Source organism: Rana temporaria, chromosome 1, assembly GCF_905171775.1.
Source record: "Rana temporaria chromosome 1, aRanTem1.1, whole genome shotgun sequence".
NCBI classification, from domain to species: domain Eukaryota; kingdom Metazoa; phylum Chordata; class Amphibia; order Anura; family Ranidae; genus Rana; species Rana temporaria.
This window is the reverse complement of record NC_053489.1, coordinates 160633110-160654946: the sequence shown is the minus strand read 5'-3', so window position 1 is coordinate 160654946 and position 21837 is coordinate 160633110. Positions and strand designations below refer to the sequence as shown.

Sequence of the window (21837 nt, the reverse complement as noted above, 5' to 3'; positions counted from 1 at the left end):
TTGCCAACTCGCCATACCACAGCATCAGTGTTGTGATGTGAAGCTGGTGGTAAAGGTAGAAAGCGGCTGGTTTCTCTATAGCTCTGGCTTTTGCCAGAGGCAGAGTCTATGGCAAAGTTCAGCTAACCGGCAGGATAGACAGAGCTGCACTCACGTGTGGGTAAACTGCAGCACATCAGTGTGAAAGCAGTCTTAGGCCCTTTTCACACGATCAGCCCGACCAAATGGGACCCTCAATTTCCCAGGAGGCAACGGCGAGAAGAACCTCACTGCGGAAGAGGAAGAGGCGGATTAGGACGATCTGCCTAGTAACAACAATTTCTGGTAAGTATAAAACATCTTTTTTTTTTTTTTTGCCTTTTTAGCTAACCCTAACTATAACAGTTCTTGAAAATACCCCCAGAACACAGCGCAGCTTATGCTACATATAGTTTATACAGCACTGACTGCCGACACATTAATAAGTAATGGAAAGAGTGTGTATGGACCACCTTGGCCGAAACAGACAATTTAAAGTTAAAGTAAACATGAAGTTGAGCGCTCGTTCTGGTAAAACTATCGTTCGTAATGGAGTAAGCACATTCATCACGCTGTAACAGACTGAAAAGCGCAAATCGTCTTTTACAAACACAAAATCAGGAAAAGCAGCACCAAGGGTGGCGCCATCCGAATAGAACTTCCCCTTTATAGTGCCGTCGTACATGCTGTATGTCACCGCGCTTTGCTAGAGCATTTTTTTTTCACGATCCCGTGTAGGCAAGGGCGGTTTAATGATCGGGTTGAAAAAAAATTTGTTTTTTCTATACCGTTAAAAATTTCATTTTTTACATCCCGAAAAACGGTCGTGTGTACGCGGCATAAGGCTGCCATCACACCTGAGCTTTTTCAGCTCGTAAAATTACCAACAAGCAAAATTCCATTCATTTAAATGGCCCCTGTTCACATCTGAGCATTTTATAGCCTGAAGCAAAACGCCTGAAGCTCAAAAAAGTACTTTTTTGGGCAGATTACAGGCTTGTTTCTGCTTTTTACATTGGTGACCCTTTGACCTGTGCAAAATCGCTGTAAAAACGTGCAACTTTCTCCCTGAAAACAAAACGCTTAGCCTTAACAGTTTTTACCCTAATTCATTCTTTGCATTTAGGTAAAAATGTTTAGGCATCAGCATCCCCCCTCGCCCCCTTTTACTTACCTGAGCTCTCATTTGATCCAGTGCCGTGCACTTCTGCAACTCTTCTCTCCCCTCACTTCCGTGTCTCGCTGGCTTTGCAGGGGCACCAGGAGCCATTGGCTCCCAGTGCTGTCAATCAAAGGCAGAGACAAGGGAGCCGGGTTGAGTCCCACTGTCTGGGTCAATTGACACAGCATACACAAGGGCTTACCATGGGGGCACTGGACAGAGAGGAGGGGCCAGGAGCACCGGCGGGGGACCCAAAAAGAAGAGTTATTTTTTTTTAATTACCTTTACAATCTCTTTAAATTGGTTGCAAACCCACTGTTAACACTTGCACCTACAGGTAAGCCTAGACTAAGGCTTACCTGTACGTGCAAGAAATATCTCCTTAAAGGGAGAGTTCACCCGAAAAAATAATTTTAACATTAGATTGAGGCTCATTTTGTCAAGGGGAATCGGGTAGTTTTTTTTAAATCGAAGCAGTACTTACCGTTTTAGAGATAGATCTTCTCCGCTGCTTCCAGGTATGGTCTTCGGGACTGGGCGTTCCTATTTGATTGACAGGCTTCCGACGGTCGCATACATCGCGTCACGAGTAGCCGAAAGAAGCCGAACGTCGGTGCGGCTCTATACGGCGCCTGCGCACCGACGTTCGGCTACTTTCGGAAAATCGTGACGCGATGGATGCGACCGTCGGAAGCCTGTCGGAAGACTGTCAATCAAATAGGAATGCCCAGTCCCGCAGCCCATACCCGGAAGCGGCGGAGAAGATCGCTCTCTAAAACGGTAAGTACAGCTTCGATTGTAAAAAAAACACCCGATTCCCCTTGACAAAATGAGCATCAATCTAATGTTAAAAATTAAGTTTTCGGGTGAACCTCCACTTTAACCTACACGGTTAAGGAGATATTGTCACGGAAACGGGTACCGTTATCTACGTCGCATGACTGCCGTAGACAACGGCGCAGGCGCACTGAGCGGTGGCGTTTTTGTGAATGCCATTAATGGCATGCGTGAGAGTGACATCATCGCCGCTCTGGCCAATCACAGCGCCAGAGCGGCAAAAACAGAAACTAGCGGCGAGGGGTCATGGCGGCGGCGGTGGACGGGACCAAGGCGGACTTCGGGGGCTTCGATCTCAGGTAAGTGACACATAATGAGCTAGTATACTAGCTCATTATGCCTTTCTCTTACAGCTTATTTTAAAAGAAATAAAAATATCCGAGGGTTTACTTCCTCTTTAAGGCTTTGTGCACAAAACATGCTAATAGCCTAGTGTGCATGGACACATAGGATAACACTATTAAACTTTTAGGAGCAGAAAATACTAGTGTAGATGGAGCCTCAGGAATACAGTGATTCCCTTTCTTCGCCCACAGCCTGATTGGACAGTGAAGGAGCAGTAGCAGAATGATGAGGTCATCCTATCCATCTTCACCCTGATTGGCTCTCGGTCCTGTTCCCCCATCTCCCACTTTCCTGCTGTATAGTAGACTAAGAGCCGGTTCACACTGGGGCGACTTGCGATCCGACTTCATGTCGCCTCAAGTCATCCCAAGTCGCGCTGTAGAGAAAAACAATGGAAGTGAATAGGAGCTGTGTTAATACACACGACTCAAGGCGATCCGACTTCAGAAAAGGTTCCTGTACTACTTCAATCCGACTTGTAGGCGATTTGTACCCATTGATTTCAATGGAAGTCGCCTCAGAAGTCGGATCACTGTCTTATCTGAAGCTACTTTCCAGGAAGATAACATACATTTCTCAGACAAACCTCTCCCTCCCTCTCCCTCTCCCAGAGCCGATTGTTGTTTTATTGGCCACTGGAATGTCTCCTGTCCTGGAGACGACTTCAAGTCATGTTGTAAATCGCCCCAGATCGCCCTGTGGTTCATGCTCAAGTCGTGTTGTAAATCGCCCCAGATCGCCCTGTGGTTCACGTTCAAGTCGTGTCGGAGTCGCCTCTGAAAGTCGTGCTGGAAGTCGTGTCGCCCTAGTGTGAACCGGCTCTAAAACTGACTGATACCAGGTCAAAATCCAGCTACTTACACTAGTTTCATTGCAAAGGATACATTTAATGATGGATAAGAGAATACAAAGTTGCAGTTATTTGTCTCATTTTTTATCTCCCTGGAATTCACTTTGAAGCAACTCCTTTTGGTGGTTGTGAAATTACGAGAGTGTACGGCCATTAAAAGCCTGCAATTACCTAATAAGCACGGTTTTAGTAAATATTAAAATCTGGACAGATTGCACCTAAAACAGCTGTATTGTGTTAATAGATAGGGCAGCTAAAATATCTGTTTATGTCCAAGTAAGCATATAAATACACAAAGAAATACACATATACCGGAGCTGTTTTACCAGCAAAAAGATCTGTTATTGCATGCAATGGAGTCCCCTGTGCCAGACAGCACAGAGAGAGCTTTGTCTGCACACAACAGCAGCCCAGCGTGGTCAGGAGCAATAGTCAAACACTTCCCCAACGTGCTGATTGGATAGTGAAGGAGTGGCATACGGCCATGATCATCACTCTGCTCTCTTCTCCTGTCAGTATGTCCATTGTCATTACATGTGTACACAGCAGACCCCTATTGGCTGCCCCTTTTCTCCTCCATTCTGTGTGCTTCTGTGCAGGGGATTACCAAAGGCTGATATGATATTAGGACAAATCCGGTACTTACATTTGCTGCATTTATAATACCTACATTCTAATTATGTTGAATAAATACATAACTGGTTCCTCCACTGTGCCATCAATTGTCACCACTCTGCCATGCCATCAAACGCAGCCACTGTGCCATCAATTGTCACCACTGTTCCATGCCATCAAACGCAGCCACTGTGCCATCAATTCGCACCACTGTGCCATGCCATCAAATGCAGTCACTATGCCATGCCATCAAACGCAGCCACGGTGCCATGAATTGTCACCACTGTGCCATGCCATCAAATGCAGTCACTATGCCATGCCATCAAACGCAGCCACTGTGCCATGAATTGTCACCACTGTTCCATGCCATCAAATGCAGTCACTATGCCATACCATCAAAGGCAGCCACTGTGCCATGAATTGTCACCACTGTTCCATGCCATCAAACGCAGCCACTGTGCCGTCAATTCGCACCACTGTTCCATGACATCAAACGCAGCCACTGTGCCATCAATTGTCACCACTGTGCCATGCCATTAAACACAGCCACTGTGCCATGCCATCAATTGTCGTCACTGTGCCAATTGTCACCACTGTGCCCTTTAATTGTCACCACTGTGCCCATTCATGCCGCTGTGCCTATTGTCCCCACTGTGCCTATTGTCATCGCCGCTGTGCCAATTGTCCCCATTGATGTCACTGTGTCCTTCGTCGCCGCTGTGACCCTCCCCCGCCCGGCACTTACCTTTACTGGAGTCAGCCATCCACATCCTCGACCCTCGCCTTGATGTCTTCTCCCGCCCTCGATGACGCTTCAGCCAATCAGGTTACCGGTAGCCAGAACCGGCCAACCTGATTGGCTGAGACGCCTGTCAGTCTTATCCAAAGAACTCTCATACTGTGCGTTCCGAGGATAAGCTTCCGGGGACCCAAGGGCTTCACTCGGAAAGCCTATCAGAGCCGCTGGCTCTAATAAGGCACTACCGTACAGCCAACCAGCTGCCATTATTCAGCTGGCTGGCGCTCAACATCCGGCCAGCTGAATAGTGGGCGGCAGCGCAACAATAACATAAATTCGTGCAATGCATGAATCTGTGTTATTAGACTCAGTGGCGGTGAGAGCCAGAGGGGGCGGCGCTCCAGCGCCCTCTATGGACGAACCGCCACTGCCGGTGTCTCTTTTGGAAAGGGTCAGGGACTATTTTTGCCCACAGCAGGTTCCATTTCTGGTTCCATAGACTTCAATGAAAAACACATCAAAAATGCAGTGCTAGGTTCAGGCGGGGTTGAAATCATGCGAGTACAGCTGAACTCACACGATTTCAAACCCACATATCAGTCCGACTACTGGAGCTATTTCAGAGACATCTGTGCAGGTTCATGCATAGATGTTTATTTAAATCGTCCCCAAAGTCGCCAAAAGTAGAGGCACAATCTGACAATTACGGTCTCCCTCTCTGCATAGCTTTCCATTCCGCCTGTCAAATGCTATCTCCTGTGGAAAAATGCCTCCTACGATGTGCGCATGCGCTATGGTGACGTCACGCCAGCTGATCAGGAAATCAGCTCGAGTGCCCTTCCGTACTGCATGGACACTTTTCGACGGAAGGCAATATTCGATAGAACACCTTCAATAGCCGGCGATTTGGCATGTCAATACGGCCCGATGCGCACGTCAAATCGCATGTCAATACGGCCCGATGCGCACGTCAAATCGCATGTCAATACGGCCCGATGCGCACGTTAAATCGCATGTCAATACGGCCCGATGCGCACGTCAAATCGCATGTCAATACGGCCCGATGCGCACGTTAAATCGCATGTCAATACGGCCCGATGCGCACGTCAAATCGCATGTCAATACGGCCCGATGCGCACGTCAAATCGCATGTCAATACGGCCCGATGCGCACGTCAAATCGCATGTCAATACGGCCCGATGCGCACGTTAAATCGCATGTCAATACGGCCCGATGCGCACGTCAAATCGCATGTCAATACAGCCCGATTCGCACGTCAATACGGCCCGATGCGCACGTTAAATCGCATGTCAATACGGCCCGATGCGCACGTCAAATCGCATTTCAATACGGCCCGATGCGCACGTCAAATCGCATGTCAATACGGCCCGATGCGCACGTCAAATCGCATGTCAATACGACCCGATGCGCACGTCAAATCGCATGTCAATACGGCCCGATGCGCACGTCAAATCGCATGTCAATACGGCCCGATGCGCACGTCAAATCGCATGTCAATACGGCCCGATGCGCACGTCAAATCGCATGTCAATACGGCCCGATGCGCACGTCAAATCGCATGTCAATATGGCCCGATGCGCACGTCAAATCGCATGTCAATACGGCCCAATGCGCACGTCAAATCGCATGTCAATACGGCCCGATGCGCACGTTAAATCGCATGTCAATACGGCCCGATGCGCACGTCAAATTGCATGTCAATACGGCCCGATGCGCACGTCAAACTGCATGTCAATACGGCCCGATGCGCATGTGGGTTAAATAAAAATTGCAAACCAAAGACTCTCCACATGATCAAATGTGACTGTCAGGTCGATCAGCCATGGTGGAATATAAATGATCACTTCTGAATTAGCAATTAAATATCTGCGCATGAGTCTCATGGCCCGTACACACGGCCTGAAAATCGGTAGATTTTTTTTGCTTAATAGTCGCGAGTAGAAATTGAATAGGTTACTAAACTTGTACGGCAGAAAAAAAAAAGTCGGAAGTATGAATTGTCATGATGGGCTCTCAACAGTTGTATATGAAAGATCTGATCATCGTACGATCGCGCCGTAAGCGGTATTTTTCTTCGGATTTTTGATTGACTAAATTATCATTTTTAATAGACCATTTAGACATACGACTGGCAGGCCGTATTTTCAATTGATATTTTCAGTTGTGCATAGCAATACGGTGTATGTTGCATTTTCACTATAATAATTGATGATGAATCGATTGTTTGCAATTTTTCAGATCTAAATCTATTATGAATTGGTATGTGTATGGCCATCATTAAATTGGATATACAGTGATGAAAATAAGTATTTGAACACCCTGCTATTTTGCAAGTTCTCCCACTTGGAAATCATGGAGGGGTCTGAAATTGTTATCGTAGGTGCATGTCCACTGTGAGAGACATAATCAAAAAAAAAAAAATCCAGAAATCACAATTTATGATTTTTTAACTATTTATTTGTATGATACAGCTGCAAATAAGTATTTGAACACCTGAGAAAATCAATGTTAATATTTGGTACAGTAGCCTTTGTTTGCAATTACAGAGGTCAAACGTTTCCTGTAGTTTTTCACCAGGTTTGCACACACTGGAGGAGGGATTTTGGACCACTCCTCCACACAGATCTTCTCTAGATCAGTCAGGTTTCTGGGCTGTCGCTGAGAAACACGGAGTTTGAGCTCCCTCCAAAGATTCTCTATTGGGTTTAGGTCTGGAGACTGGCTAGGCCACGCCAGAACCTTGATATGCTTGTTACAGAGCCACTCCTTGGTTATCCTGGCTGTGTGCTTCGGGTCATTGTCATGTTGAAAGACCCAGCTTCGACCCATCTTCAAAGCTCTAACTGAGGGAAGGAGGTTGTTGCCCAAAATCTCGCACTACATGGCCCCGGTCATCCTCTCCTTAATACAGTGCAGTCGCCCTGTCCCATGTGCAGAAAAACACCCCCAAAGCATGATGCTACCACCCCCATGCTTCACAGTAGGGATGGTGTTCTTGGGATGGTACTCATAATTTTTCTTCCTCCAAACACGGTTAGTGTAATTATGACCAAAAAGTTCTATTTTGGTCTCATCTGACCACATGACTTTCTCCCATGACTCCTCTGGATCATCCAAATGGTCATTGGCAAACTTAAGACGGGCCTTGACATGTGCTGGTTTAAGCAGGGGAACCTTCCGTGCCATGCATGATTTCAAACCATGACGTCTTAGTGTATTACCAACAGTAACCTTGGAAACGGTGGTCCCAGCTCTTTTCAGGTCATTGACCAGCTCCTCCCGTGTAGTCCTGGGCTGATTTCTCACCTTTCTTAGGATCATTGAGACCCCACGAGGTGAGATTTTGCATGGAGCCCCATTTCGAGGGAGATTGACAGTCATGTTTAGCTTCTTCCATTTTCTAATGATTGCTCCAACAGTGGACCTTTTTTCACCAAGCTGCTTGGCAATTTCCCCGTAGCCCTTTCCAGCCTTGTGGAGGTGTACAATTTTGTCTCTAGTGTCTTTGGACAGCTCTTCGGTCTTGGCCATGTTAGTAGTTGGATTCTTACTGATTGTATGGGGTGGACAGGTGTCTTTATGCAGCTAATGACCTCAAACAGGTGCATCTAATTTAGGATAATAAATGGAGTGGAGGTGGACATTTTAAAGGCAGACTAACAGGTCTTTGAGGGTCAGAATTCTAGCTGATAGACAGGTGTTCAAATACTTATTTGCAGCTGTATCATACAAATAAATAGTTAAAAAATCATAAATTGTGATTTCTGGAATTTTTTTTTTTGATTATGTCTCTCACAGTGGACATGCACCTATGATGACAATTTCAGACCCCTCCATGATTTCCAAGTGGGAGAACTTGCAAAATAGCAGGGTGTTCAAATACTTATTTTCCTCACTGTACATAGATAGCTCAGTTCAGATCAGGCTGTGTGAACTTGGCATGTAAAGCCAAGAAGTACATCCAGACAGAAGCCACGTACACATGACCGTTTTTCATGTCATGTCAAGTTTTTCTCAACGTGATTCCTCTCAAGCCGGCCTTGCATACACACGATCGTGATAAAAAATGCTCGAGCAAAGCGTGGTGATGTACAACACGTACGACAGCACTATAAAGGGGAAGTTCCATTAGAATGGCGCCACCCTTTGGGCTGATTATGCAAATTTTCCTTCTCATAACCTGCTTCTGAGCATGCCTTTTTTTCCCCCCGTCTTTAAAGCCTACACACGATCATTTTTCATGACGATAAAAAGGACGACATGAAAGACAACGTGAAAAAATTAGAGCAGGTTCTAAATTTTTAATGCCCGTCGAGAAAAATGTTCTGGAGCCTACACACGATCAATTTTAACGATCAATTTAAAAAATTGCATTTTTCTCGTTATGAAAACTGGTCTTGTGTACGTGGCAATAGAGTTTAGGTGGTAATCAGATGTGCAGACACTTGGGGCTCCGATACGTTACGCCGCTGTAACTTTGGGCGCAAGTTCTGTATTCAGAAAGAACTTACGCCCTTAGTTACGGCGGCGTAACGTATGTGTGGCGGCGTAAGCCCGCCTAATTCAAATGGGGATGTTGGGGGCGTGTTTTATTGAAATTTTACTTGACCCCACGTTTTTCACGTTTTTTTTGAACGGCGCATGCGCCATCCGTAAAATATCCCAGTGTGCATTGCTCCAAATTACGCTGCAAGGACGTATTGGATTCGACGTGAACGTAAATGACGTACAGCCGTATTCGCGAATGACTTACGCAAACAACGTAAAAATTTCAAAACTCGGCGCGGGAACGACGGCCATACTTAACATTAGCTACGCCTCATATAGCAGGGGTAAGTATACGCCGAAAAAAGCCTAACGTAAACAACGTAAAAAAATGCGCCGGCGGGACGTACGTTTCTGAATTGGCGTATCTAGCTCATTTGCATATTCCTCGCGTAATTATACGGAAGCGCCACCTAGCGGCCAGCGTGAATATGCAGCCTAAGATACGACGGTGTAAGACACTTACACCAGTCGGATCTTAGGGAAATCTATGCGTAACTGATTCTCTGAATCAGGCGCATAGATACGACGGCCCGCACTCAGAGATACGACGGTGTATCAGGAGATACGCTGTTGTATCTCCTATCTGAATCCAGCCCATGGTCTTTTTGCTCCATCATACATGCTGTGACCCCGGAGCGTACATGTTATATTATATATTGATGCATGACCAGAGCTGGTGCTACCACTAGGCAATCTAGGCAGCTGCCTAGGGTGCCCTGCCGCCTAGGGCGCCCAGCCACTGAGGTTCCTAATCTCTTCTCTCTGCAGCAAGTAACTAAGTCTCAGCATCAGCAGGCAGCCGCCGCTCCGTTCACACATAGTGTCAGAGGCGAAGTGGCAGCGGAGGACTGTATCTGTGTCCCGACATCCGAATAAATGGAAGCAAGCAAACATTCATTGATGGGCACTGGTGAGGCTACATTTGATGGGTGCTGGTGAGGCTGCATTTGATGGGTGCTGGTGAGACTGCATTTGATGGGTGCTGGTGAGGCTGCATTTGATGGGTGCTGGTGAGGCTGCATTTGATGGGTGCTGGTGAGGCTGCATTTGATGGGCGCTGGTGAGACTGCATTTGATGGGTGCTGGTGAGGCTGCATTTGATGGGTGCTGGTGAGGCTGCATTTGATGGGTGCTGGTGAGGCTGCATTTGATGGGTGCTGGTGAGGCTACATTTGATGGGTGCTGATGAGGCTGCATTTGATGGGTGCTGGTGAGGCTGCATTTGATGGGCGCTGGTGAGGCTGCATTGATGGGTGCTGGTGAGGCTGCATTGATGGGTGCTGGTGAAGCTGTATTTGATAAGCGCTGGTTAGGCTGTATTTGATGGGTGCTGGTGAGGCTGTATTTGAATGGCGCTGGTGAGGCTGCATTGATGGGCGCTGGTGAGGCTGCATTTGATGGGTGCTGGTGAGGCTACACTTGATGGGTGCTGGTGAGGCTGCATTTGATGGGTGCTGGTGAGGCTACACTTGATGGGTGCTGGTGAGGCTGTATTTGATGGGCGCTGGTGAGGCTGCATTTGATGGGCGCTGGTGAAGCTGCATTTGATGGGCGCTGGTGAGGCTGCATTTGGTGGGCGCTGGTGAGGCTGCATTTGATGGGCGCTGGTAAAGGCTGCATTTAGTGGGCGCTGGTGAGGCTGCATTTAGTGGGCGCTGGTGAGGCTGCATTTAATGGGTGCTGGTGAGGCTGTATTTGATGTGCACTGGTAAAGGCTGCATTTGATGGGCGCTGGTAAAGGCTGCATTTGGTGGGCGCTGGTGAGGCTGTATTTGATGGGTGCTGGTGAGGCTGCATTTGATGTGCGCTGGTAAAGGCTGCATTTGGTGGGCGCTGGTGAGGCTGTATTTGATGGGTGCTGGTGAGGCTGCATTTGATGTGCGCTGGTAAAGGCTGCATTTGGTGGGCGCTGGTGAGGCTGTATTTGGTGGGCGCTGGTGAGGCTGCATTTGATGGGTGCTGGTGAGGCTGCATTTGATGTGTGCTGGTGAGGCTGCATTTGATGGGCGCTGGTAAAGGCTGCATTTAGTGGGCGCTGGTGAGGCTGCATTTGATGGGCGCTGGTGAGGCTGCATTTGATGGGCGCTGGTGAAGCTGCATTTGATGGGCGCTGGTGAGGCTGCATTTGGTGGGCGCTGGTGAGGCTGCATTTGATGGGTGCTGGTGAGGCTGTATTTGATGTGCGCTGGTAAAGGCTGTATTTGATGTGCGCTGGTAAAGGCTGCATTTGGTGGGCGCTGGTGAGGCTGTATTTGATGGGTGCTGGTGAGGCTGCATTTGATGTGCGCTGGTAAAGGCTGCATTTGATGGGCGCTGGTGAGGCTGTATTTGATGGGTGCTGGTGAGGCTGCATTTGATGTGCGCTGGTAAAGGCTGCATTTGATGGGCGCTGGTGAGGCTGTATTTGGTGGGCGCTGGTGAGGCTGCATTTGATGGGTGCTGGTGAGGCTGCATTTGATGGTTGCTGGTGAGGCTGCATTTGATGGGCGGTTCATTAAAAAGGTAGAGTTTAGATGGGCAGGGAAAATGAGGTGGGGTCCGGGGTGGAGCCATGGGGGGGGGCAGCAAAATGAGGTTTCGCCTAGGGTGTCAAAAATCCTTGCACCAGCCCTGTGCATGACGCCCAATGCCCTGGTCTTGTGAAAAAAACATGAATGGTTGGCAGAAAAAAATGCAAGCTTGCCGATAATTGCTGGCTCCCTAGAATAGATGGCTAGGGAGGTTCATAGATAATGCCAATCCCCCCAGTCTTATCCCATGATGGTGATGTGTCTACAGGTACTTCTTTTCTAACAGCACACTGTACTGTAATTCAAAGCAAACACAATGTGACATTCCATTCTCTATATACACAAAGCTGTTTACTTGAGCTGTCAGTTTAGAGCCAGAAGGCTGCTAATAAGATCTAGTCTGCGACCCCGGCACAGGCTCCTCTCTGGCCACTTGTTCAGCGTTGGCAATGACATTAGTGATAACAGTAAGCACTAAAGGGCCACTTCAGTTTGATTAGACAGAACAATGAAAGAAAAAAAAGGAAAAAGCAGCGCAGACGTGGGCAACATGCAACTTTGCTGCGATGATGACAAGTCGGTGATGACAAGTCGGTGTGCTGAGCTTAGCACAGAGGTGCGAGGAGGTCTGGGGAAACAATGAATCAGGACTTTTCTTTTCTTATGACTCAGCCTCTGTCGGCGAGAAGCTCTGCAGACATTCACACCGCACAGTTCCATATGTTGTGGATTCTGTAAGCTGCTTCACAAAGTCTGAAGTCAGATGGGCCATTCTACCACATATACATCTACCGCGTATCTTTAAGGCGGCGTAGCGTATCGTATTTACGCCGCCTTAAGTCAGAGAGGCAAGTACTGTATTCACAAAGCACTTGCCTCCTAACTTATGACGGCGTAGCGTAAATGGGGCCGTCGTAAGCGCGCCTAATTCAAATGAGGATGGGGGGCGTGTTTTATGTTATTGTTTGGTGACCCGACGTGATTGACGTTTTTTACGAACGGCGCCGTCCGTGTACATATCCAAGTGTGCATTGCTCCAAAGTACGCCGCAAGGACGTATTGGTTTCGACGTGAACGTAAATTACGTCCAGCCCCATTCACGGACGACTTACGCAAACAACGTAAAATTTTCAAATTTTTACGCGGGAACGACGGCCATACTTAACATTGGCTAGGCCAGCTATTTGTTGGAATAACTTTACCCCGGAAAAAGCCATACGTAAACGACGTAAAAAAAAAATGCGCCCGGCGCACGTATGTTCGTGAATCGGCGTATCTAGTCATTTACATATTCTACGCCGAACTCAACGGAAGTGCCACCTAGCGGCCAGCAGGAAAATTGCACCCTAAGATACGACGGCGTAGGACACTTACGCCGCTCGTATCTTAGCCTAATTTAAGCGTATCTGGTTTCCAGAATACGCTTAAATTAACGCCGGTGTAGATTCAGAGTTACGACGGCGTATCTACTGGTAAACGGACCTGAATCTGGCTATGTATGTTTTTGGGCTTGGCTTTCTTGGCTTAAAGGGGATGTAAACCCTCAAGGTTTTTATAGAATGCATTAAACCCCCCTCCAGAGCCCCCCTTTTACTTACCTGAACCCGATCTTTCCAGCGACGAGAACGAGCACAGCGGCTCCTTGTTAGATAGATTGATAGCAGCAGGAGCCATGGACTCCCGCTGCTGTCAATCAAACCCAATAACACAGGAGCCGGGGGTGGAGCCGAGTACTGCTGTCTGTGTCAAAGGACGCAGCAGCAGGACTTGGGAGTCCCATGGAATGTGGCTCTCTGTGGGGGAACTCAAGAAGAGGAGGAGCCAGGAGCGCCGCTGAGGGACCCCAGAAGAAGAGGATCGGGGCTGCTCTGTGCAAAACCCTTGCACAGAGAAGGTGAGTATAACATGTTTGTTATAAAAATAAAAAAAAATAAACGTTTACAACCCCTTTAAAGGGGTACAGTGCGGTGTGTTTGAAGCGCATTTATAGCACATTCCCTGGATTTGCGATGCGGAAAAATGCAGCATGCTCTACTATTTTTAACTGCGCTATACTGCCCTGCATTAATGTCTACTATGCCCATAGGATTACATTTTATTTTGGGCTGTCTATGCAGTTGGAGTGCGGTTCAAAATGCATCCAACTGCATTCAGTGTAAAGGGGCCCTTTTTTCTGCCCAAGCGCTTCTCTCCTGAACGTGATTTTGATGCGTTCAGATTTCAGCCCCTGAACACCCCTGCCTCTAAACTTTACTAAAAGCCAGTGTGTGCATGGACACATAGGATAACATAGAGTGGATTTTAGGGGCAAAAAAGTCATATGCCTGTAAAATGGGGATTTAACAACTGCTGTGTGGATGAGGCCATTGTGACAATTTCAACAACTTGCCAGCAGTGGACTTGCCCATTTGACATTGGGGTAAGGATTCTTAAAGTTATTGTAAAGTCTCGTTTTCCCACATAAAAAATAACAAACATGTTATACTTACCTCCTCTGTTGCAGTGGATTTGTACGAAGCCGCCCGGATCCTCCTCTTCTCAGGTCCCTCTTCTGTGCTCCTGGACCCTCCCTCCTGTTCAGTGCCCTCACAGCAAGCAGCTTGCTATGGGGGCACCCGAGCCAAGTCACAGCTCCCTTTGCCCATTCAGACATGGAGCCACGGCCCTGCCTCCTCTCTCTCTCCTGATTAGCTAGCAGACTTTGATTGACAGCAGCAACAGCCAATGTCGCCGCTGCTGTGTCTCAGCCAATCAGGAGGGAGAATCTCGGATGGCCGAGGGACTAATGGACATCACTAGACAGAGAGGGACCACAGGTAAGTGTTAAGGGGCTGAGGGAGCTGCTGCACACAGAAGGCTTTTTATCTTAAAACATAGAATGCAATACAATAAAAAAAAAAACTTTACAACCACTTTAAGCTCCTTAAAGTGGTTGTAAACCTTAGTGTTTTTTTTAGTATTATTAAAATTACAAACATGTCTATACTTACCTGCTCTGTGCAGTAGTTTTGTACAGAGCAACCTCTTCTTGGGTCCCCACCAGTGCTCCAGGCCCCTTCTCTTCAGCGGGTGCCCCCATGAAAAGCTTTCCATGGGGGCCCCCATACATGTTTTCTCCCGAGTCCTGTTGCTGCATCCATTGACACAGGCAGCGGGACTTGGCCCTGTATTTGATTGACAGCAGCGGGAGTCCATGGCATATAAATATGAAGCTGACCAATGAGGAGGGAGACAGTGACAGAAGCCGTTGTTGTTTTGCACATTGCTGGATCGAAATCGGGCCCAGGTAAGAAAAATGGAGGGGTGGGGGGAGCTGCAGCACAAAAGGTTTTTCGCCAGTAAGGTGAAGAACCTTAAAGGGGTTGTAAACCCTCAAGTTATGCATCCTATGACCCCCAGACCCCCCGTTTTACTTACCTGAGTCCCGTATTTCCCTCGGTGGGGACACGCTGTCCCTCTCTCCGCGGGGGTCCCGGCTCTTGATTGAAAAGATTGATAGCAGCCATTGTCTCCCGCTGCTGTCAATAAAATCCAATGACGCAGGTGCCGGGGTCGGGGCCAAACCCGGCATTCATGTCAAATTCTGGACTCGGGAGTGTGCCCGCAAGGTAACCTCCCCGCGAGAGCGCTTCTTCTAGGGAGATATCTGATGCGGGGCCCCTGAGGGACCCCAGAAAAGGATGCCTTTAAAGCCTTTACAATCACTTTAAGGTTTTAGAACCACTTTAAGCTGGGTATACATACACAATTTTTCTCTTTCAACCAGTAGAGAGACGTTGATGTGGGCATCCCTCCCACTGTGTCTTTGTATTTTGATAGGGGAGACCCCTCCACCCTCCTCCAGAAAACACTGACCAGAGCTTGCAGCCATTGGCTGCAAGCACTGACCGAATGCTGGTTTTCCAATATGACTGTTCAACAGAACTTCCTTAGACCTGCTTCTGTTGAACAGAGAAGAGTACACAAAATCAGAACCTGCGTACACGGGTTTAGATTTTTGGTTAAAATAAAGATCTTGGCCCGGATTCACATACATTGGCGCATATTTATGCCGGCGTAGCGTATCTTTTTTAGGCTACGCCGGCGTAGCGCAGAGCGCCAAGCACAGTATTTACAAAGCACTCGCTGTCAAATATACGCTGGGTTTCTTCGGCGTAAGCCAGCGTAGGTGGAAGTGGGCGTGAGCCATGCTAATGAGGCGTGAACCCATGCTAATGATGGGCCGAGTGACAGACAAGTACTTAAAATAAACGGCGCATGCGCCGTCCCGTGGACGCAACCCAGTGCGCATGCTCAGAATCACATCAAAACTTCTCCCTAAGATACGTTGAATCACTGCCTACGACGTGAATGTAACCTACGCCCAGCCCTATTCATGTACTACTACGTAAACAGCGTAAAATACGACGGCTGTTCCCTGGTCCATACCTTTGCTTGAGTTGCGCCTCATAGATGGGGAATAACTATACGCCGGACGTAAGCCTTACGCAAACCGCGTATATTATGCGCCGGGCACAACTACGTTCGTGAATCGACGTATCTCCCTCATTTGCATATTTGCAATGAGGCGGCCAGCGTAAATATGCGCCCACGATACGCCGGCGTACGAAAGTTACGTTGGTTGGATGAAGCCTATTTTCAGGCGTATCTAGTTCTGTGGGCACGGCGCACAGATGTGACGGCGCATAGTTACACTTACGAGGCGTATATCGAGATACGTCGGCGTAAGTGCTTTGTGAATCCGGGCCTTTATCTTTGTATTAAAACTAGGGTTGTCCCGATACCACTTTTTTAGGACTGAGTACAAGTACCGATACTTTTTTTCAAGTAGTCGCCGATACCGAATACCGATACTTTTTTTAAATGTGTCCCCAAATGCAGCCATGTCCCCCACATATGCAGCCATGTCCCCCCCCAGCCATGTCCCTCACATATGCAGCCATGTCCCTCACATATGCAGCCATGTCCCTCACATATGCAGCCATGTCCCTCTAGCCATGTCCCTCACATATGCAGCCATGTCCCTCACATATGCAGCCATGTCCCTCTAGCCATGTCCCTCACATATGCAGCCATGTCCCTCACATATGCAGCCATGTCCCGAGTCCAGCCATGTCCCGAGTCCAGCCATGTCCCCCATACCTTTGCCGCCGCCGCATGGAGAAGATCACAGCATTCATTTGAATAGCTGTGATGTTTCTGCACGGCGTTTAACCCATGCGGCGGTGCGGTGCGATGCGACGGCTTTCGATGCGGCGGCGGCGGCAGCGGCGGGGGGGAAGTATTCTATTTAGGTATCGGGGGTATTTGCACGAGTACGAGTACTCCCGCAAATACTCGGTATCGGTCCCGATACCGATACTGGTATCGGTATCTGGACAACCCTAATTAAAACAGACCTTCAGCCAAATAAAAAATAAAGAAAAAAATATAGCCCATTTAAAGATAAAATACCAAAACCATGATGATGCAATAATCATCTTCAATCCAGAGATTTCCCCTGCAGTACTTCTTGTCTACCACTAGATGTCCTTAGTCTGATGGCCAGCATCATTCCTCTCACTATCTCTAAGAACAGGCTGTCCTGGACTTGCCCCAGTGCTAATAATGAAATGCAGCACATTGATCATCTCTATGCAACTTTGCTTTCTGTACATGAACTGATCGGCTTGTGCTGCTCTTTCCTTTCACACTCCAACCCTGCTGTAAAGGGACTGCAAGAGGCTGACATCAGGTCATATTCAAATACTTACACTGATTGCAAATACAAATAAATGTAATAATAGAATATCGACTACACAGCTGCACTCAATTGTTGTTTTTATATGTTCAGCTTTTCTACTAATATTTGTATTTATTTATATTTGTATTATATATTTATTTTTAATGTATACTATTTTGTTATATATTTGTTATATTTATATTTGTATTTGATATTATTATTTTTGATCAGTTGTGCACACACAGAACTGTTTTCAGTTGGAGTGGGTGTGCTACTCACATGCCCCCAAACCGCATCAATTCACACAAAAATATATATAATATTCATCTATTTTATAAAAACTACAAGAGCTTGTAATGACACCCTGGGCACATTTAGAACTGTGCCGCACATTAAAAAAAAAAAAAAAAAACACTACCCACCAGTGCAGATCACAATGCCTAATGGTCATACGGAGTGATGCTGTGAGCCAAGTATGTTGTTCCTGCAGCTGTAGCCATGTGACTTCAGAATCACAAACATACTAAGTGCTTGCAGCAGGAAATTCTCCTCTCTGACATATAAAAAAATATAACTTGGCCCATGACATTAATAGTTATGCTGCATATTTGCAGGTTAATGTCTGGAATTTCCTTTGGACATACAGACATTTCATAGTTTTTTCCATGGGGATCAAGAATGTATTCATATTCCACAAAGTAATACCAGAAAAAGGAGAACTAGAGTGATTGGTACAAACCCTGAGCATATTTTATCATATACCTGGCAAGGAAGGGGTTAAGGAGAAATTGCTTTAGATATTTGATAGCTGGTATAGAAAGATAACTGTGGTTCCCATAGCATGTAGGTATGTACATTTATTTACTATATAGAGTAAGCTGTGGTTCTTAAACTGTGAAGGTATATACATTTACTTGGTATAGGGGAAAGTCTGTGGATCCCATAGCGTGTAGGTATGCCCATTAATTGGTATAGACGGGTTGTGGTTTCCATATGTATAGGTATGTACATTTACTTAGTATAGTATGGTTGTGGTTCCAATAGTGTGTAGGTATGTACATTTAGTTTAAGAGGGGTTGTACGTATGTGCATTGCTTAGTTGTATAGAGGTGGTAGGTATGTACATTTCCTTGGTCTAGAAGAGTTGTAGGTATGTACATTTACATGGTCTAGAGGGATTATAGGTATGTACATTGACATGGTCTAGAAGGGTTGTAGCTATGTACATTTACTTGGTCTAGAAGGGTTGTAGGGAATGTACATTGACTTGGTCTAGAGGGGTTGTAGGTATGTGCATTGCCTTGGCCTAGAGGGGTTGTAGGTATGTACATTGACTTGGTCTAGAGGGGCTGTAGGTATGTACATTGACATAATCTAGAGGGGTTGTAGGTATGTACATTGACTTAATCTAGAGGGGTTGTAGGTATGTACATTGACTTGCTCTACAGAAGTTGTAGGCATGTACATTGACTTGGTCTAGAAGGGTTGTATGTATGTACCATGACTCATTGACTTGGCATAGAAGGGTTGTAGGTATGTACATTGATGTGGTCAAGAAGGGTTGTAGGTATGTACATTGATTTGTTCTAGAGGGGTTGTGGGTATGTACATTGACTTGGCCTAGAGAGGTGGTAGTTATGTAGATTTATTTGGTCTAGAAGGGTTGTAGGTATGTACACTGACTTGGTCTCGAAAAGTTGTAGGTATGTACATTGACTTGTAGGTATGTACATTGGACTTGAACTAGAAGGGTTGCAGATATGTACATTTACTTAGATCTAGAGGTGATGAATGTATACACATTGACTTGTAGGTATGTACATTGACTTGGTCTAGAAGGGTTGTAGGTATGCACATAGACTTAGATGTAGAGGTGTTGTAGGTATGTTCATTGACTTGTTCTAGAAGGGTTGTAGGTGTGCACATAGACTTAGATGTAGAGGTGTTGTAGGTATGTACATTGACTTGGTCTAGAAGGGTTGTAGGTGTGCACATAGACTTAGATGTAGAGGGGTTGTAGGTATGTACATTGACTTGGTCTAGAAGGGTTGTAGGTGTGCACATAGACTTAGATGTAGAGGTGTTGTAGGTATGTACATTGACTTGGTCTAGAAGGGTTGTAGGTGTGCACATAGACTTAGATGTAGAGGTGTTGTAGGTATGTACATTGACTTGGTCTAGAAGGGTTGTAGGTGTGCACATAGACTTAGATGTAGAGGTGTTGTAGGTATGTACATTGACTTGGTCTAGAAGGGTTGTAGGTGTGCACATAGACTTAGATGTAGAGGTGTTGTAGGTATATACATTGACTTGGTCTAGAAGGGTTGTAGGTGTGCACATAGACTTAGATGTAGAGGTGTTGTAGGTATGTACATTGACTTGGTCTAGAAGGGTTGTAGGTGTGCACATAGACTTAGATCTAGAGGTGTTGTAGGTATGTACATTGACTTGGTCTAGAAGGGTTGTAGGTGTGCACATAGACTTAGATGTAGAGGTGTTGTAGGTATGTACATTGACTTGGTCTAGAAGGGTTGTAGGTGTGCACATAGACTTAGATGTAGAGGGGTTGTAGGTATGTACATTTCCTAACATCTATCAGACTACTTGAAGCATCCAACTCTGTAACTATTCCTGCCCTCCTATTGGCTGCCTTGCTCCATCCTCCCCGGGTACCAGAAGTAGAGGGTGGTGGTGGGCACTGCCATGGCAGAGGACGATGGTGGTGGGCACACAGGTGGCACAGTAGTAGTAGGAGGAGTACTTGCCTTTGATGTAGACATCATCATCCGCCCTCATGAACCACTCATACTTGTCCAGGTAGTGGTCATGCATGTGTTTGATCATCATGAAGGACTTCTTCTGGGGAGGGTAGGAGTCGTCCACCCCGGGCAGAGAGATGACGGGCAAGGCTTCTGGCAGAGGGATATCCTCGGAGCCCTGGCTGGAGAAGAACTCCACTTTCCCGGGGATGTAGGGAGCCCAGGTCCGGTAGGCGGCCACTGCCCGGGTGTCCAGGTACTTCTTGGCTGTCATGACTCCGACATAGAGGAAATTTCTGGGGGAGTCCTCGGGTGGTCCCCAGTCCCCGCTGCCGTTGTGGTTGCCCCCGTGCCCGTTGCTGCTGCTGTTCTTGCGCTCCTCTTGTAGCGGGGCGGGTGGAGCGGTGTCGGGGAGCCATCCTTTCCCATGGCGGGGGTCCCCATCCCTGGCCGGGCTGTAGTACGAGCACACGTTGGATCTTCTCTTCTTCTCGCTCATCTCCGCTACTTTGGGGGCGATGAGCCAGGAGGCGGCTGTGAATCCCAGGATCAGTCCCACTCCCACACTCATCCACGGTCTACGGGACCTCACCGCCATCCTTCCCGGATCTCCTCTCCTCAGCCGCCCGGTACACCGCTCCAAAACTTACCGATCGCCTGGAGCAGCCCGTGCGGCGATGTCTGGGCTGCCAGCTTGTCACTGCCGCTCGCACCTCCTCCTCCTCCTATCCATAGCTGTGCTGCAGCTGCTTCTCCTCCTCCCCCTGCTCGTGCTCCACCTTCTCAGCATCGCAGCCCCTCCACACCCCGCACTGCCCCTCCATACCCCGGCCGCACTGCCCCTCCATACCCCTCTACAGGTGACTCCGCCACCCCTGACCTGTCACCAGTCAGGGCACTGCCAGGCAGCACTGGCATGGGAGGGGAGCTGTCCATGTGCTCCAGGAGCTTCACTCCTTCATCAAGCTGTATGGGAGAGCTGATACAGTACCATCCATCTGTAATACCCCTATCCAGGGTTGCCAACCTCCCACAATGTTTTTCTGACAAAACGTGGACAATTTACTGGTGGGGCACATTTTTTACTGGCAACCTGAGAAATGACTGAACTCCTATTGAAAACGAACAGTATAAAGATGATATGGAAACACTGACAATACCTATAACAAAGTCATTTTCTTGATTTTCACTTAAAAAGTGAACACAGCATGAAATTATCAGTCCCTGCTATTTATTGGCAGTTGTAAAAAAAAAAATCACAGATTTTTACAAACTGTCAGTAAATTTACTGGCCGTTGGCAACCTCGCCCCTATCATCTCTCTTAAAGCGGTTGTAAACCGCATAAACTTTTTTTTTTTTCCCCCAAACCTGCAATGCAAAAGGCATAATAGGCTAGTATGCACCGCATACTAGCCTATTATGAAATACTTACCTCGGAACGAGGTGTGCACCACTTACCTGGTCCACGCCGAGCAGGATGTCATCTTGCTCCGGCGTGTCTTCCGGGTATCGCCGCTCCAGCGCTGTGATTGGCTGGAGCGGCGATGACGTCACTCCCACGCGTGCGCGCGGGAGATTTAAAATCGGCAGGGTCCGGCGGATGCCGGTCCTTCAGCCGTGGATTCCCCCCTGCGCATGCGCCGCCCACATTGCGGGGGGAATATCTCCTAAACCGTGCAGGTTTAGGAGATATTCTCCTTACCTACAGGT

At 47.4% G+C, this 21837-nt stretch overlaps 1 protein-coding gene across 1 annotated transcript in view; it reads right to left on the bottom strand.

The window, feature by feature from the left end:
- Positions 1-20843, bottom strand: part of CHSY3 (chondroitin sulfate synthase 3) — a 573019-nt gene extending 552176 nt beyond the window's left edge. The window contains exon 1 of the mRNA XM_040345013.1: positions 20133-20843. Within this exon, the coding sequence (XP_040200947.1) occupies positions 20133-20724 (592 nt within the window). The 5' untranslated portion in view covers positions 20725-20843. The remainder of the gene's footprint in view (positions 1-20132) is intronic.
- Positions 20844-21837: the final 994 nt, after the last annotated feature.